Here is a 17099-nt window from a genome sequence, read left to right as displayed (position 1 = left end):
TGCTTTTAAAGGGTAGGACCACAAGGGACAACTCGGGTGCAGAATTTCTTTCACGGAAATTCAGCAGTGGGTTCCCCGAAATGGGCCGGTGTTTATAGCAGCATAAATTGGTGGACGTGCTTGCTCACTATAGGAAAAAGCACCGGGCTCTCTGGTGACCGGGGCCATGGGAGCGCACGTAGGCACGCATGAGCAGCAGCTTCCGTCCTGGCTACTTCGTATCTGTGCTGCAGCGGTAGTCGTAAACTCTAGAAATGAGCAGTGTATAATGTGACAGAAAAATGTATCAAGCCAGCAAAGGGGGCAATATGGACAATCACAATACATTAGTAAGTGTCTTGTATCAACTTTCTCTACATGATAAATGCCATTTGCTGAAGTGAGACAACCCCTTTAACATGATGGCCCCATTATAATTCAGTGGGATCCATAAGGCACCATTAGTGTCCATGGTATGACTAATCTGTTCCCTGTACAGAAGCCACAATGCAGAGGTGAACAGTAAAACACATTGATATATTTCTTCCTTCTGTTCTTCCTGCACACAGCTATTCAACAGAGATTATTGGAGTGATGTATAACATAAGAGTCCCTCATTCAGACTGTAATTCCACAGACGAGCACAGCTCCAGAGAAAAGTGAAAAAAGGTGCAGACCGCCAGATCTTTACCAGCATGGTAAGCAAATATCCGACCATCTGTCACATGCATGATACTAACATATGTTTGAACCTAAAGTTTCCTATGTATAAGGCCTCATGCACACAAACATATTTTGTTTCCGTGTCTGTTCCGCCTTTTCTTGCGGATAGTATGTGGACCTATTCATTTCAATGGGTCTGCAAAAAAACGCTGTGTGCTGTCTGCATCCGTATGTCCGTTCCGTAGCCCCGCAAAAAATATAGGGCATGTCCTATTCTTGTCCGTTCTGCGGACAAGCATAGGCATTGTTACAATGGATCCGCAAAAAAATGGATGTAACACGGATGTCTTCCGTATTTTTTAGCGGATTCAGAAAACGCATACGGTCTTGTGCATGTAGCCTAAGCTTAATGAATTAATGAATCATTTAAAACGTGTCAGATTTCAGCTATCTTTGTGCTGCATATTTAGTCGTCCACTATAAGCCAAACCAACAATGTTCCATTTTTGTCTGTATTTCACTATACTGGAAAAAATATGTAGCCTATTATTTGCATCTGTATTTTCATCCATGTTTGTGGTTGCAGTCTACCAGAATATACTGAAATAACAAAGATTTTAATAAAAATAAAGAAAACTCAATGCAGACATAATTTAGAAATACATGCAAACATATTTCCAGATAACATAGTTGCATCCGTTTAACGTTGTTGTTAATCCATATTTGACTACAAGGCGTTTTCCTAATTCTCAGTGAATGCTGTGTGTGACTCCCGGCAATGTAATCTGATGTGATGAAGCATTATAGATTCTAATTAAAACCGGTGGAGCATGTAATGCAGGGCTATGTGTGGGTCATCTGCACCTGCTTTTACTATTGATGACCTATCCCCAGGATAGGTCAGGGATGGGCAAACTGCGGCTCTCCAGCTGTTGTAAAACTACAAATCCCATCATGCCCTGCTGTAGGCCGATAGCTGTAGGCAGACTGGGCATACTGGGAGTTGTAGTTTTACAATAGCTGGAGAGCCGCAGTTTGCCCATCCCTGGGATAGGTCATCAATATCAGAACGGCGAGGGTCCGACATCTGGCACCCCCGCCGATCAGCTGTATGAAGAGACAGCGCTCGCAGTGCACATGTGCCGTCTCTCTACCTGTTCACAGCTGCTGTCTATGTCAAAGACCATAAACAGGAAGAGAAAAGGTAGATGGCACGTGCGCACGCGGTCTCCTCATACAGTGGATCAGCGGGGGTGCCAGGAGTAGGACCCCCGCCGATCTGATATTGATGACCTATCCTGAGGATAGGTCATCAATAGTAAAAGCCCGGACAACCGCTTTTATGTAGAATTCCTTAATATGGGCCAATTCCTTGCTTAGGCTGCTTCAGAATGCTGATGGCCTACCTTCAGGTGGGTGGTCTGACTCATTGCATTGCCCCTTCAAACAGCTGACTGGCAGGGGTGCCACACACAATCTGATAATGATGAGCTACACTATAGATAGGCCACTGGTATTGTAAAGAATTAAGCACTGAAGTTTGGTGACCCTCATTCTTGTAAGTGCTGAAAAGTGTGCTCTGCGATTCCCACACCATGTATGAAGACAAGAAAGTGAACGTTAAGTCCTAATGACCTTCTATAATGTTTAGCTGTAGCGATCAGAACAAAGAGACACCAAACAGGAGCAAACCCCATGGCACTTCTCCTCAGTGCTCTATGCAGAGAGCTGATGACGTAGGCTGGCCATACACATTACATCGTCACTCATATGCTCATCCAGCTGACTGCTCTCTCTCCTGACTCCTCTATATACATGCATGCTTGGCCAGGTACGCACGAGTCCTGTACGGGGCAAAGGCTGTTGCCAGGCAGTGCTGAGAACTACAATGTTGAGGGAGAGTCAGGAGGTTCAATTCACTACTCATTTGCATATGCTATCAGAAACCAACCATGTTGATTGCATTATACATCTGTTTCCTAGGACTTCACGAATACTATAATATTTTACCTGTATGAAATGACAATAAATCAAGCAGTCAGTATTAATAATTGATGCATAAAATGCGGCTCCACAAAAGGATGGAATTGCAGCAAATGCAAACTCACATGCAATATTTCACAGATTCTTTTTATTTTTCTAACACTGTCAATGTACAGAATATAACAGCAGAACAACATGAGAGATCAGGGGGCACAGTAAGGGATATTACAATTAACAGCATCCACACTTCACCATCTTAGTCGGGTCTCCATGATTTCTTTTAATAGACATTTATACACAATAAAACAGTTATAAAACCGATAAAAAGATTAAAAATTGACAATGTGCTGTCCACAGTGGGATCGTATTAAGCAACTTCATTATAGGAGGGTTTGTTGTGAGGGGATTCATACATGCTGACTGACATACCTAACTGGAAAGTGGGCATCTGATCAATTAAAGGGGTTTTCTGAGATTTTTTAACTGATGACCTATCCTCCGACACCTGGGACCCCCGCCAATCAGCTGTTTGAGAAAGCACAGCTAATCGGCGGGGGTCCCGGGTGTTGGACCCCCACCAATCAGATACAGATGACCCATCCTAAGGATAGCTCAAATACAAAGCCAAGGGCAGCATACCCTCCATGCCGTCGACTTTGTATTTGAGCTATTGATGTGGAGCGGTCATCGCGGATCTGCGATTGCTGACTGGCACCCACCGATCAGATACAGATGACCTATCCTGAGGATAGCTCAAATACAAAAAGTCAAGGGCAGCATACCCTCCATGCTGTCGAATTTGTATTTGTGCCATTGATGTGGAGCGGTCATCGCAGATCTGCGATTGCTGACTGGCATGTTCATCCCTTGTGGAGGTCTGGGGGGGAACGATGGTGCTGCTCTCATTATCGTGTTTTTCCCTATCCTGTGGATAGGTCATCAGTATTAAAATCTCAGACAACCCCTTTAACTGGGACTTGTCACCACTCTTGACATCTCTGTAATAGTAAATACCTAAAACTTGTATTCTCCAGGAAATAACCTTGGAGAATATTTTCTTACAACTCTGTATTCTGACATTCTTCGGTTATTCACCCTGGAAAAATAAACTAAGGGTAGGTTCACATGTGTGTTAAATGGATCTTGCAGGCTATTCTGGGAGAGAACAGCCTGCTGGAGTTTACTGCGTCCTCGCTTTCTGGCTTAAGTGCCAGTTTTCGGCCAGACAAAAACCCTTGTGACCGCTTCTCTGCCAGCCTGCTGGAACTGTTTAAACGCAAAAGTGAACCTACCCTAAGTGACAACTGAGTGTTGCTATTCTAGTTATCGACAGCACATTTCTATACTCTCAGTGTCAAATCAGGGCTGACAATGTCTGACTGTGTAGTAACCCACCCTATAAGGAATAAAAACATTGAAATATCACTTCCAGGAGGAATTAATGAGGAACAGTAAAACGCTGAGTTGTAAAAAAAAAAAAAAAAAAAGGCTTCATAGATTTATGTCATGGAGAAGCACTAAAGCAAATAACTGGGTTCTGTACGGTCCCGGGCAGTCATTATCTAGCTACAATTTTTATCAAAGAGAGAAAAATAGAACTAGTATATATTATGCATTCTTCTCAGTCACTCCAAAACACTATCAAACTGAACTATGATATAAAAATAACACCACATCATTATCTCCTATTAAAAATATCTTATTTCGCATATATTCGGAACTGCTACACTGCGAAATGTGTTGCAGTTGTCTCCCCCGTCCTTCTTCCACTCCCGCTCTGAGAACAGAACTATGAATAACACCATTTGTTAATAAAAAAGTACAACTACATCTTATTAATATAGACAAGTCATACACTGTCTGGGAGAACCTAACTTCACTTGTGTAACAAGAAATGTAAAAAGTAAGAAGTCGCCCATTGTTATCAGTGTACTGATGTGCAAAAATCGAAAAAAATAAAATAAAAATCAATACTACGGGAATGTTTTCAGAAGAGATAAAATCTTCTTTATACCTTTTTATCTGTATATTCAATTTATTTTTTGCTTCCTTTGCTTTTTGGATTGCCTTTAACACTTCCACAGTATCCAGCTCCTTTTCCGTTGTGCTGGTACTGTCCAAACAAACCTTAAATAAAAAAAAAAATGGAAAACAACTTACGGTTAGCAATCAATTCAGTAATAATAATAATAATCTAATAATAATAACAACAACAACAACAACATGCAAGAACATAGCTCCCACTATGGCTATATTAGTTACCGTCCTACTCTACACAAACACGAGCGGATGCCGTGCGTGACATCCGCTGCGTGAAAGAGAGCCAAGCCCCGTTCCGGACAGCAGAGACACGGAGCATTAACATGATTGATAATGCTCCGTGCCTCTCTGTGATCTTTTTACTACAAAATCACGGTGACAACTTTATCGCCCTTTGATTTTGTAGTAAAAAGGTCACAGAGAGACACGGAGCATTATCAATCATGTTAATGCTCCGTGTCTCTGCTGTCCGGAGCGGGGCTTGGCATTCTTTCACGCTGCATCCGCTCGTGTGAAACAGCCCTAAAGAGGACCTTTCACCGTTCCTGACACACCTGTTTTAATAGCTTCATGCATTCCCCATGTTATCACAGTTCTGGGGCATCTATTCTTATGGCTCTATGTTGTGCCATTCCTTTCTTATTTCTACTAGAAGTTATGAATGAATTGCTAGCAGTCTGCAGTAAGGGTACAGAGGGGATGTAACCAGTTGGGGGGGGGGGGGGGGGGGGGTCGTCCCAGTAGCCACAAGTCAATATGTGATACATGTTCACAACAAACCTTCCAGACGGGCAGACTCTCTTGAAGCAGGTCTGGGTAATAGTAAGTTCACTGGCACAGAATTACATAAAAAGTTTTAAAGGGGTTGTATCATAATAGACAATGGGGGCATATCACTAGGATATGCCCCCATTATCTTATAGGTGCGGGTGAACGGAGCCCCGCAAGGTGGTGGCTGGAGGACTCCGGTCCGGCCTCCACCAAGCCGGCTCCCCATAGAAGTGAATGAGAGAGTGGCTGCGCACAGGCCCTCCTTCACTTGCGGGGCTCCGTTCTCTATATAGGTGCGGATCCCAGCGGTGGGACCAGCACCTATAAGACAATGGGGGCGTATCCTAGCGATATGCCCCCATTGTCCATGATGAGACAGCCCCTTTAACTCCTAATCAGTTAAATATGCATATTGGGAGAGTCCGTCTTAGCTGCCTATTTACACGCCATGATACATTGCTAGAACATCTTCATCAGGGTACAAATCTACTTGTACAAGAGGCATCCAGCATATTGTTCACTTTGACCATAAGGGTGCCCACAGCCAAGATGTTCTAAACATTTAATACACACTGAACATGATTTTACCTCCGCAGCTCGATCCCCAAACTGTGCAAGAACCTTGGTTCGGTAATCAGGGACAATCGTAACGGGGTTGTCTGTCAAATTGACAGTCTCCAAGCATGGAAGGCTTCCTATATTTTTTATTTCATCAACCTGAAAATAAATGATTCATGAAAAAGGTTTCTAACTTAGATAACGAAATACTAAAGCATTTTATGTGAGTAACTTAATATTAAAGGGGTTGAGCAAGAATAGGTTTTTTGTAGCAAACCACCCCACTTTACCGGACCTGTAAAGGGAAGATGACTTACCTGCCTCCCGGTTCTGGTTCCCAGCGCCTTGTCCTCCTGGCCTGCAATGCTCTGCTGGGCTCAACATCCTATTTAACATCGCTGCAGCCAATCACTGGCCGCACCGGAGACCGAATCATGGGACCATTTGTCATAACGTAAGGAAAGCCAGTCACTGCCGCTGCCAGTAATTGGCCGCGGCAATTTCAAACCGAATGTTGACATCGAGGAAGCCCAGCGGAGCAGACCAAGCCTGGAGGAGAAGGAGCGGGGAGCCAGCGCCGGGAAGCAGGTAAATTATCTTCCCTTTACATGTCCCCCCCTTCTTGCACAACCCCTTTAAGATGACCCCTGGGACACTATATCTGACACTATATCATTCTCGAGTGTTCTGTTTCCTGAGCTCAGGTTAGCACACATCAGCAACTCTGTATAACAAATAACAGAGGAGCTAAAAAGGGAGGAGCAGGGTCTATGCATTTATTTGAAGCCTGGGTGACCCCGTGTAAAGAAATTCCTACAGCTACAAGTGGAGGTGAACATCTCAGCACTGCTAACTTTTCATGTTGTAAGCAAATATGTTTTAGGAAAGTAGCACTGCTAACTGGTGCTGCTGGTAGTAACCAGATCAGCAATTTATCTGGCATAAGAGTAAGGCTAGCGCTACATGACGACATTTGTCGCGCGATTATTTGTCGCTGTAATGACACACAACATATTTTATCATTTTAGTCTACGGTGTCGCACTGCGACATGCAACATGCTGCAACTTCGACGCAACAGTCGAAGATGGGTTTTTGTACAACTGTCGTGTCGCAGTTGCAGCATGTCGCAGTGCGAAACCATAGGCTAGCATTCTAAAATATGTTGTGCGACACATGTTTCAGTGTAGTTGTACTGTATATGTCGCGCAACACATCGCAGACACATCAGCACACCAATATAATCTACAATACCAACCTCCCTAGGCCACATACAAGGACTATATTTAGGAATGACATAGGAATAAAACTAAATAAAAGGAAGAGGAGGGAATGGTTGCTTACCTGTGAAATCTTGTTGTTGCTAAGGTCCAAGTTGACAAGAGAATACAACTTATTAAGTCCTTTGAGGTTCTCAAGAAGGTTTCCAGATAAATTAAGCGTTTTAATATTCCCAATTTTTGAGTGAACTCCTTCCAATATGGAAAGCTTATTGTAAGAAAGATCCAAGTGAACGAGGTTGTACAAGTGCTAAATAAGAAGACAAAAAAAAAAAAACACCTCTACGTTATCACTCATTAGCAACATGAGTTGGTCATACAAATTAGATGCATCATCAAGAAACCAGACAATTTCAGGGCAAAGAAGGATCAGACTGATGGATTTCAGGCGGAGTCTTAAGGCTACTTTCACACTTGCGGCAGGACGGATTAGACAGGCTGTTCACCCTGTCGGATCCGTCCTGCGGCTATTTCGCCGTGCCGCCGGACCGCCGCTCCGTCCCCATTATAGCCTGTCGGATCCGTCCTGCCGCAAGTGTGAAAGTAGCCTAAGGATCATGCTAAAACGTTGACAGTACTAGGCAGGGGTGTGAGGGAGCAATACAAACATTTCTTTAGTGAAGTTTTTTTCAGGAGCAGGGTGAATATGAACTTTTATTCTGCCAGATCCCTGGAGGCAGAGCTTTACTGTGAAGTGCTCTCTGCATTAAGCTGCTTCACAGGCCCTCCCCTCTGCTTGACAGCTGTAGTGGCCTCCTGGTTGGATGCTATAGCTGTCACTCAGAACAGAGGAGAGGGGCTTTAAAGCAGCTTAATGCAGAAAGCACTTCACAGTGAAGCTCCGCCTCCAGTGCACTTTCAAAACCACAATCTGGCAGAATAAAATGCTTTATTCAAATTACTTCTAATAGTAAAAGGGGCCATTAAAGGTATGTTTGTCTTGCTTTCCCCAGCCGCTACCTACTGCTCTCAGCAGTTTAATATGGTCAAAACTGCTGGCAGACCCCCATTAACTGCCTAGTACCTTTGCTTCTGCGGCAGACTCCATTGTCCCTATTGAAAACACAGTTATGCTCGCTCAAGCGTGCATGTGTATTAGGGAGTCTGGAGAGACAGCCGTCAGCTGAACATTGGCTGACAGCTGTCAAAAGTGTTCTCTCTCGAACAGGCTAAGGGGCCTTTAGCATAGGCTGACGAACAGGGCAATGGTCGGGAATGAACGGTTCAATCTCGATCATTGCCCCATTGTTCAGGCGCAGTAGAGCTGCATTTACATGCAGCAATTATTTTCTCTGTATGAGATGAATGATCACTACTACGATCTTTCATTCCCAGATTCATTGGTTGCCAGCAGCAAATCCCTGTTTACACAGGGTAAGCAACTACCTGCAAACAATGATTTTAGATGTCACATGAAATGCAAATGAGTCCTAATTTTAAGGACTCTACAAAAAATTCTCAGGGGTCTGGAAACTGTGTACAGTGAAAAGGTGTGACAAGGTTTTTTCTTTCAAGGGCCCGGAGGGGTCTTGTCCAGTCTTGGAAAACCCCTTTAAACTGCATGTGCACTTTGGAAATCACCTTTTGTTAGAAGGCTCCACTGCTGATGGTCAACAGTAATGTTTAAGGCAAGACAGCAAGTGTTCAACCACTGTAGCGCCCATGGCAGGTGAAATAAGACAGTGCATGGTGCCCATTGACATCAGCAGGATGTCCATATATCATACATAAAGATAGGGTCCTACACCGTGAGATATGCTCTTTGTGGCATTGGCTATTTGATCAAGGACCCAAATGAGGGGCACCCCTGTACTAAATAAAAATTCTCTAATAGGGTATTTCAAAATGGGTTTTCCAAACCAAACAAACCCCGGTGTTGGACACGATACCACCCTTGTGGCCAAAATCAAATGAGAGAATATAGATTGGGTAGAACCGGCACTCAAAACAGTCGGAATACACGTGGAAATTGAATAAAAATATTTATTAAACAATAAACACTATATCCTGTGTGCACCAGGGTAAAATTCATATAAAAAGCATATATAACATATGTGTCAACCAGAAGAGTATATATTTCTAGGGCACAAAAATCTGAATGCTAGGCACAGAGGGCTGCATCCGTGTCCCCCTACTTGGGTAAGGCTATTGGATCACAGTCGTCTGCGACGGAGCAGTACAGAGCTGGTTAAATATTGTGCTTCAGGTATATTCGAAGGCATATATTCACATGCAGATTTCACATAGTCCTAAATGCATACAATTAAAATCTTATGCCACCGTATAGGATATGGGATAGAAGATATTCAGGGATGATCTGTGTTTTACACCATGACTAGATTGTCCATCACCTATAGTAGTCTCAGAGTCTGAGTACACTGTATGCGAAAAGTCAATTGTCCAGCACGTCTGTTATCACCGTGCTTACGCCGCCTCTCGTACAGCGGTTCGGTATAGTTCCATTTAGATTTATATTACTCACTGTGTCCCGTGTAAGTTCATTCGGTTAGGTCTGCGGAAGGATTTCTGCCGTGGCGTCCCACGCTTCAGCCTTTCTCCGCTGTGTTTGTATCGGGTCCGGTTTTTTGCTTGGATCCCGTCTCTACTCTCGTGAGAGACCTGTGTTAGCTGTTTCACTTTCGTGAGTCTTACAGCACTTCTTTGTCTTACGTGAGTGAGTGGATAGATTTTAGTACATGGCCATGCACCGCTGAGATGGTTCTTTCACAGGTAATACGCCCAGACGCGTTTCGAGATATCTTATCTCTTCCTCAGTGGGTATTACCTGTGAAAGAACCATCTCAGCGGTGCATGGCCATGTACTAAAATCTATCCACTCACTCACGTAAGACAAAGAAGTGCTGTAAGACTCACGAAAGTGAAACAGCTAACACAGGTCTCTCACGAGAGTAGAGACGGGATCCAAGCAAAAAACCGGACCCGATACAAACACAGCGGAGAAAGGCTGAAGCGTGGGACGCCACGGCAGAAATCCTTCCGCAGACCTAACCGAGTGAACTTACACGGGACACAGTGAGTGATATAAATCTAAGTGGAACTATACCGAACCGCTGTACGAGAGGCGGCGTAAGCACGGTGATAACAGACGTGCTGGACAATTGACTTTTCGCATACAGTGTACTCAGACTCTGAGACTACTATAGGTGATGGACAATCTAGTCATGGTGTAAAACAGATCATCCCTGAATATCTTCTATCCCATATCCTATACGGTGGCATAAGATTTTAATTGTATGCATTTAGGACTATGTGAAATCTGCATGTGAATATATGCCTTCGAATATACCTGAAGCACAATATTTAACCAGCTCTGTACTGCTCCGTCGCAGACGACTGTGATCCAATAGCCTTACCCAAGTGGGGGGACACGGATGCAGCCCTCTGTGCCTAGCATTCAGATTTTTGTGCCCTAGAAATATATACTCTTCTGGTTGACACATATGTTATATATGCTTTTTATATGAATTTTACCCTGGTGCACACAGGATATAGTGTTTATTGTTTAATAAATATTTTTATTCAATTTCCACGTGTATTCCGACTGTTTTGAGTGCCGGTTCTACCCAATCTATACTATATCTACCAGAATCAGGGGGTGCTTCTTTGAACCTGTGCACCTGTCGTGTCAAATCAGAGTGAGCCACCTGCATAGTACTCCTTGTAAACCAAATGAGAGAATAATCTATACGCAGAAACTAGATGAGGCGAGTTCAAAATAACCAAGTACTGCATTAAAGGGTTATTCCAAGGAAAATTAAAATGTTAACTATATAGCACCAACGGTTATGGTTTCCTAATCTGCTATAGCCAGACAGAAGAAGTTTCATGCTTGGCATTGAGAAAAATGTGTTCTACACAAATGACAGAGCTTCATCCATCTCTATGCAGATATGCAAAAAGCCAGACTTGCTGACACAGCAGAAACATGTTATTTTTCTTTCCAGTTTTGCCCAGACCACTTAGTTTTGGCTGTAAACGCGTTGTCTCAATAACAGCCTGTCCTTCTTCCTTACCTGCATCTACCACTTCTGAGACTAGGCAGGCCAGGAAGCTGCTAAAGTGGGGGAAGGCTATGACAGCAACTAGAGCCGCTATAGAGATACACCTAAACAGCGGGTTTGTTAATGACAACTGTATATGAGGATGAGAATCATTGGTATATGCACATGATATCTTTACCTGTAGATTCTCTATTAAGCATATATGATTATGACTCAAGGCCAGAAATTCTACTTTCGGAGTAAGTTTCTGCAAAAAAAAAGTACATAAAAGAAAAGTTAAACCCAAATTATCTATCTATATCTCCCTCTCCCTCTGATGGGGTCTCTCCCTCTCTCTCCCTCCATCTGTGTCTCTCCCTCTCCCTCCCTCCCTCCCTCTGTGTCTCTCCCTCCCTCCCTCCCTCCATCTGTGTCTCTCCCTCTCCCTCCCACCATCTGTGTCTCTCCCTCTCCCTCCCACCATCTGTGCCTCTCCCTCTCTCCATCTGTGTCTCTCCCTCTCCCTCCCTTCACCTGTGTCTCTCCCTCTCCCTCCCTCCACCTGTGTCTCTCCCTCTCCCTCCCTCCACCTGTGTCTCTCCCTCCCTCCACCTGTGTCTCTCCCTCTCCCTCCCTCCACCTGTGTCTCTCCCTCTCCCTCCCTCCACCTGTGTCTCTCCCTCTCCCTCCCTCCACCTGTGTCTCTCCCTCTCCCTCCCTCCACCTGTGTCTCTCCCTCTCCCTCCCTCCACCTGTGTCTCTCCCTCTCCCTCCCTCCACCTGTGTCTCTCCCTCTCCCTCCCTCCACCTGTGTCTCTCCCTCTCCCTCCACCTGTGTCTCTCCCTCTCCCTCCACCTGTGTCTCTCCCTCTCCCTCCCTCCACCTGTGTCTCTCCCTCTCCCTCCCTCCCACCTGTGTTCTCTCCCTCTCCCTCCCTCCACCTGTGTCTCTCCCTCTCCCTCCCTCCACCTGTGTCTCTCCCTCTCCCTCCCTCCACCTGTGTCTCCTCCCTCCCTCCACCTGTGTCTCTCCCTCTCCCTCCCTCCACCTGTGTCTAGCCCCTCCTCACCTGTGTCTCTCACCTCTCCTCCACCTGTGTCTCTCCCTCTCCCTCCCTCCACCTGTGTCTCTCCCTCTCCCTCCCTCCACCTGTGCTCTCCCTCTCCCTCCCTCCAACCTGTGTCCTCCCTCTCCCTCCCTCCACTGTGTCCTCTCCCTCTCCTCCTCCACCTGTGTCGCTCCCTATCCCTCCCTCCACCTGTGTCCTCTCCCTCTCCCTCCCTCCCCACCTGTGTCTCTTCGCCTCTCCCTCCCTCCCACCTGGGTGTCTCTCCCTCTCCCTCCACCTGTCTCTCCTCTCCCTCCCTCCACCTGTGTCTCTCCCTCTCTCCCTCTCCCTCCCTCCACCTGTGTCTCTCCCTCTCCCTCCCTCCCCTGTGTCTCTCCCTCTCCCTCTCCTCCACCTGTGTCTCTCCTCTCCCTCTCCCTGCCACCTGTGTCTCTCCCTACCTCCCTCCACCTCGTGTCTCTCCCTCTCATCCCTCCACCTGTGTCTCTCCTCTCCTCCCTCCACCTGTGTCTCTCCTCTCCTCCCTTGTTCTCTCCCTCTCCCTCCACCTGTGTCTCTCCCTCTCCCTCCACCTGTGTCTCTCCCTCTCCCTCCACCGTGTCTCTCCCTCCCCTCCCTCCACCTGTGTCTCTCCCTCTCCCTCCCTCCACCTGTGTCTCTCCCTCTCCCCCCTCCACCTGTGTCTCTCCCTCTCCCTCCCTCCACCTGTGTCTCTCCCTCTCCCTCCACCTGTGTCTCTCCCTCTCTCCATCTGTGTCTCTCCACCTGTCTCTCCCTCTCCCTCCCTCCACCTGTGTCTCTCCCTCTCCCTCCCTCCCTCCACCTGTGCTCTCCCTCTCCCTCCCTCCCTCCACCTGTGTCTCTCCCTCTCCCTCCCTCCCTCCACCTGGTCTCTCTCCCTCTCCCTCCCTCCCTCCCCACTGTGTCTCTCCCTCCCTCCACCTGTGTCTCTCCCTCTCCCCCCTCCCTCCACCTGTGTCTCTCTCCCCTCCCTCCACCTGTGTCTCTCCCTCTCCTCCCTCCCTCCACCTGTGTCTCTCCCTCTCCCTCCCTCCACCTGTGTCTCTTCCCTCTCCCTCCCTCCACCTGTGTCTCTCCTCTCCCTCCTCCACCTGTGTCTCTCTCTCTCCCTCCCTCCCTCCACCTGTGTCTCTCCCTCTCCCTCCCTCCCTCCACCTGTGTCTCTCCCTCTCTCTCCCTCCCTCCACCTGTGTCTCTCTCCTCTCTCCCTCCCTCCACCTGTGTCTCTCCCTCTCCCTCCCTCCACCTGTGTCTCTCCCTCTCCTCCTCCCTCCCACCTGTGTCTCTCCCTCTCCCTCCCTCCACCTGTGTCTCTCCCTCTCCCTCCCTCCACCTGTGTCTCTCCCTCTCCCTCGCTCTGTGTCTCTCCCTCCCTCCACCTGTGTCTCTCCCACTCCCTCCCTCCATCTGTGTCTCCACTCCCTCCCTCCATCTGTGTCTCCTCCCTCTCCCTCCATCTGTGTCTCTCCCTCTCCCTCCATCTGTGTCTCTCCCTCTCCCTCCATCTGTGTCTCTCCCTCTCCTCCATCTGTGTCTCCCTCTCCTCCATCTGTGTCTCTCCCTCTCCCTCCCTCCGTCCGTGTCTCTCCCTCTCCCTCCCTCCCTCCGTGTCTCTCCCTCTCCCTCCCTCCGTGTCTCTCCCTCTCCCTCCCTCCGTGTCTCTCCCTCTCCCTCTCTCCCTCTGTGTCTCTGTCTCCTTCCCTCCCTCCGTGTCTCTCTCTCCTTCCGTCTGTCTAGAACCCTTTTGCACATAATACAGAAGCATTCTTACCACTGAATCATCTATAGAGGAGATCTGATTGTGGCTCATATCCACAGTGGTCAGAGCACTCCATTTTGGAACCACAGCTGTAATAGGACAATCTGAAGACGTGCCTTCTGCCACCCAATGATCAAATTCAAGAGCTTCTGGTACCAAGATGTCCTGAAATAAGCCACAGCCAGTCTGCTTTAGAAAGCATCACACTATGGCACACATCATAAAAATGTTTATTTTACACAAATAGTACTTTAAAATGTACTCGAAGTCTGAGGCTGCGGATGTATTGTATGTGCATGTCCATGTTAGAACTCAGTTTATTAGAGACATCTGATAATACAATGCAACAGCTCCCTGCAAACACAGAATATATGAACTAATGCCATGCTCACAGAGGTTCTTAGCAAGTATATTTTAATTAAAATAGTTTGTGCCCATCTACTACGGCAATGTGACCTCTTTTGAACAGGAACCTACACAAAATGCTACCTCTTTTGGTGCCAACTTGCCTCCAATAAATTTAGGGGAGACAGGTTCCACATATACTAGGCCCAGTCTGTATTTGACCTCTTCTGGTGCCTAAGAGCCTCCAATGCATTCAGGGAGAGCAGGCTTCAGCTTTATGCTACACCAATTGTGTTTGATTATGTATTGTCAGCCTTGGCGACGCACCCCTGCACTTTAGGATATGTTGACTAGCTTTGGTTTTTGTCCTTACTGATACAATAAAACCATTTATGCACTAAGTCAATATCAGGGCTCTACAGAAAAGTAATTTTTTATTAGAATTTGTTCTGGATAACATTAGAGAATCTCACTCATTGTATGCTGAGGAATGAAGTCCTGTAAGTCTGAATGTGGATTTCCTGTGCATGGTGAGGTCTCACACACATAACCATATTACCGCTTCGTACAATCTTCAATGTGTTTACAGTAGCAAAATGGCCCCACAGAAATATTTGGGATCCATAGTGTACCTTGGAGTCCCTTTATTTCAATACACAGGCATACAGACATTTTTCTGTCCGATTCTGTGTGGAGACATTGTAACATGTTCCATCAGATCGGAGGAAGAATGAAGAAACACAGGACCTGTATCACGGCGCTTTCCCCAGTAACGGACTTCCAGATTAGGCAAGTGTATAATATAGGTTCCTTTATACTGGTACGTGTTTCGAGGGCGAATAGCCCACTTCAGCGTGCATACAATGTTTTGTATACCTGATGAAGAGTGCTATTCGCCCTCAAAACGCGTAGCATTAATAAAGGAACCTATTTTATATACCTACCTAATCTGGAAGTCTGTTACTGGAGAAAGCGCCGCGATACAGGTCCCGTATTTCTTCATTCTTCCTCCATTCGACAGACGGCCAGCGGTCACACACAGAGCTGTGGACACCGCTCACTGTGCTGTATAGAAATACAGCCCATTCATCGAACTGTTGTGGTTTACACAACACCGAAAGGTAAGTGTATTACCTAGTTTTTATATCTCTATAAAAGTCTCATTCAGGCGGCCGTATGTTCCTTGCCGCATCTGATGCGCAATTTTCCGGATTAGATACGGGCCAATTAGCTTCTATCAGTCCCTTTTCTTCCGTTCCCGCAAAACAAATAAAACATGTCCTATACTTGTCAGTGACATAGCCCCCATTGAAGTCTATGGGTCCGCAAAAATGTGGAATTCAATCGTTTTTTGTTTTTTTTGCGGACATGCTGAACTGTCTGCAAAAAAAACAGATCTGCGTTTTTGCTGACAGCATACGGCCGTCTGAATGAGCCCTAAACCTGGTGATCCTGCATAATCAGGCGTTGCCTCTGTCCATTTTTCTGCTTATAACTCACTGGGCTCCATCAGATGCCATATATGCTATTCACCCACAGTAGCAATACTAAGTAATATGGCGTCACATGGTGTGTACAACTCCACAGGACACAAACCCACCGTCAGGCGTTATGATGCGGGAGAATTATGCGGCAGCATTATGATTATTTGCCGCTGCTTGTAGGAGCTCTGTACATTATAACCTTGGTTTCCACATATATGGCGTTTCTGACATGTTGCGTGAGAGGAGGCTGCATTACTACCTTGGCCCGTGTAACAGCAAATCTAGCAATAAAAAATGTGCAGACATAAGGCATTGCTATTTATTGAAACCAGCACCTTTAATGATGATGTTGAAAACTGAACAGTCATGGTCGCCAGCGTTTTCTTGCACGAGGTGAATCCTTTGATAAGTTTGGCATCGGAATGGCAGATCTGAAAAACATGATCGGCCTTTACTGAGAACAATAGTGGGGGCAGGGCACATCCTGAAATGCTGCATTAATTATCTCTGCTGACTACATGAATCAGAATCTGGTGACCGTCAGCTGCTTCACGTGATAGATGAACTTTTACTGGAAGACTATCAGCATTTAAAGGTCTGGCGGCAATCGTTGGGAAATAATGTCGGAAGAAAAAGGAAAAACAAAATATGACAATTTCTACCAAAATAACATATTGCCAGGAAGGTTATGGAAAGTTTATTTGCCGTATACAGCTTTCTAACCAGTAAATTCATATTCAGAAAGCCCAGGGACTTCCAGGACACACTGATCAGCAGAACAAAAGGTGCTTGGGGTCTGCTGGCTCTCCTGTGGAAGCACACTCCATTTGACTGAACTGCAGTACCAAATATATTGGTAGTAGCCATTAAAGGCTAGGCGCACCTACACAACCATTATTTTAAATTGTCCACAGGACATGACAAATGTAAGCTCGCTGGGCGCCTAAACACTGGGACCTCCATGATCAGGATAGTATGAATACAGCAGTAGTGTGCATATCAGATCACTGCTTCATTCACTTCTATTGAACTATACTAGGCAGTCCCAATCACACAATGAATGGAGCGGTGGTCACCCATGAGCACTACCGCTGTATACACATAGGGACCTCAAGGCCTCCTGTTCTCATGAATGGTCAGGGTCCCA

General features: G+C 46.2%; 1 protein-coding gene across 6 annotated transcripts in view; it reads right to left on the bottom strand.

The window, feature by feature from the left end:
- Positions 1–17099, bottom strand: part of NISCH (nischarin) — a 79402-nt gene that overhangs the window by 46823 nt on the left and 15480 nt on the right. For 3 of the 6 annotated variants that reach the window (XM_044300446.1, XM_044300447.1, XM_044300448.1), the window contains exons 7-12: positions 16288–16383; positions 14136–14288; positions 11473–11541; positions 7337–7522; positions 6025–6153; positions 4640–4752 (exon numbers count right to left, since the gene is read on the bottom strand). In XM_044300446.1, coding sequence (XP_044156381.1) covers positions 4640–4752; positions 6025–6153; positions 7337–7522; positions 11473–11541; positions 14136–14288; positions 16288–16383 — 746 coding nt within the window. Of the gene's footprint in view, positions 1–2756; positions 4753–6024; positions 6154–7336; positions 7523–11472; positions 11542–14135; positions 14289–16287; positions 16384–17099 lie in introns of those variants that run through there. The other 3 variants (XM_044300445.1, XM_044300444.1, XM_044300443.1) reach the window with 3 other exon arrangements.

Source organism: Bufo gargarizans, chromosome 7 (assembly GCF_014858855.1).
Source record: "Bufo gargarizans isolate SCDJY-AF-19 chromosome 7, ASM1485885v1, whole genome shotgun sequence".
In the NCBI taxonomy this organism is placed as follows: Eukaryota; Metazoa; Chordata; class Amphibia; order Anura; family Bufonidae; genus Bufo; species Bufo gargarizans.
This window is presented reverse-complemented; position numbering and strand designations above follow the sequence as displayed.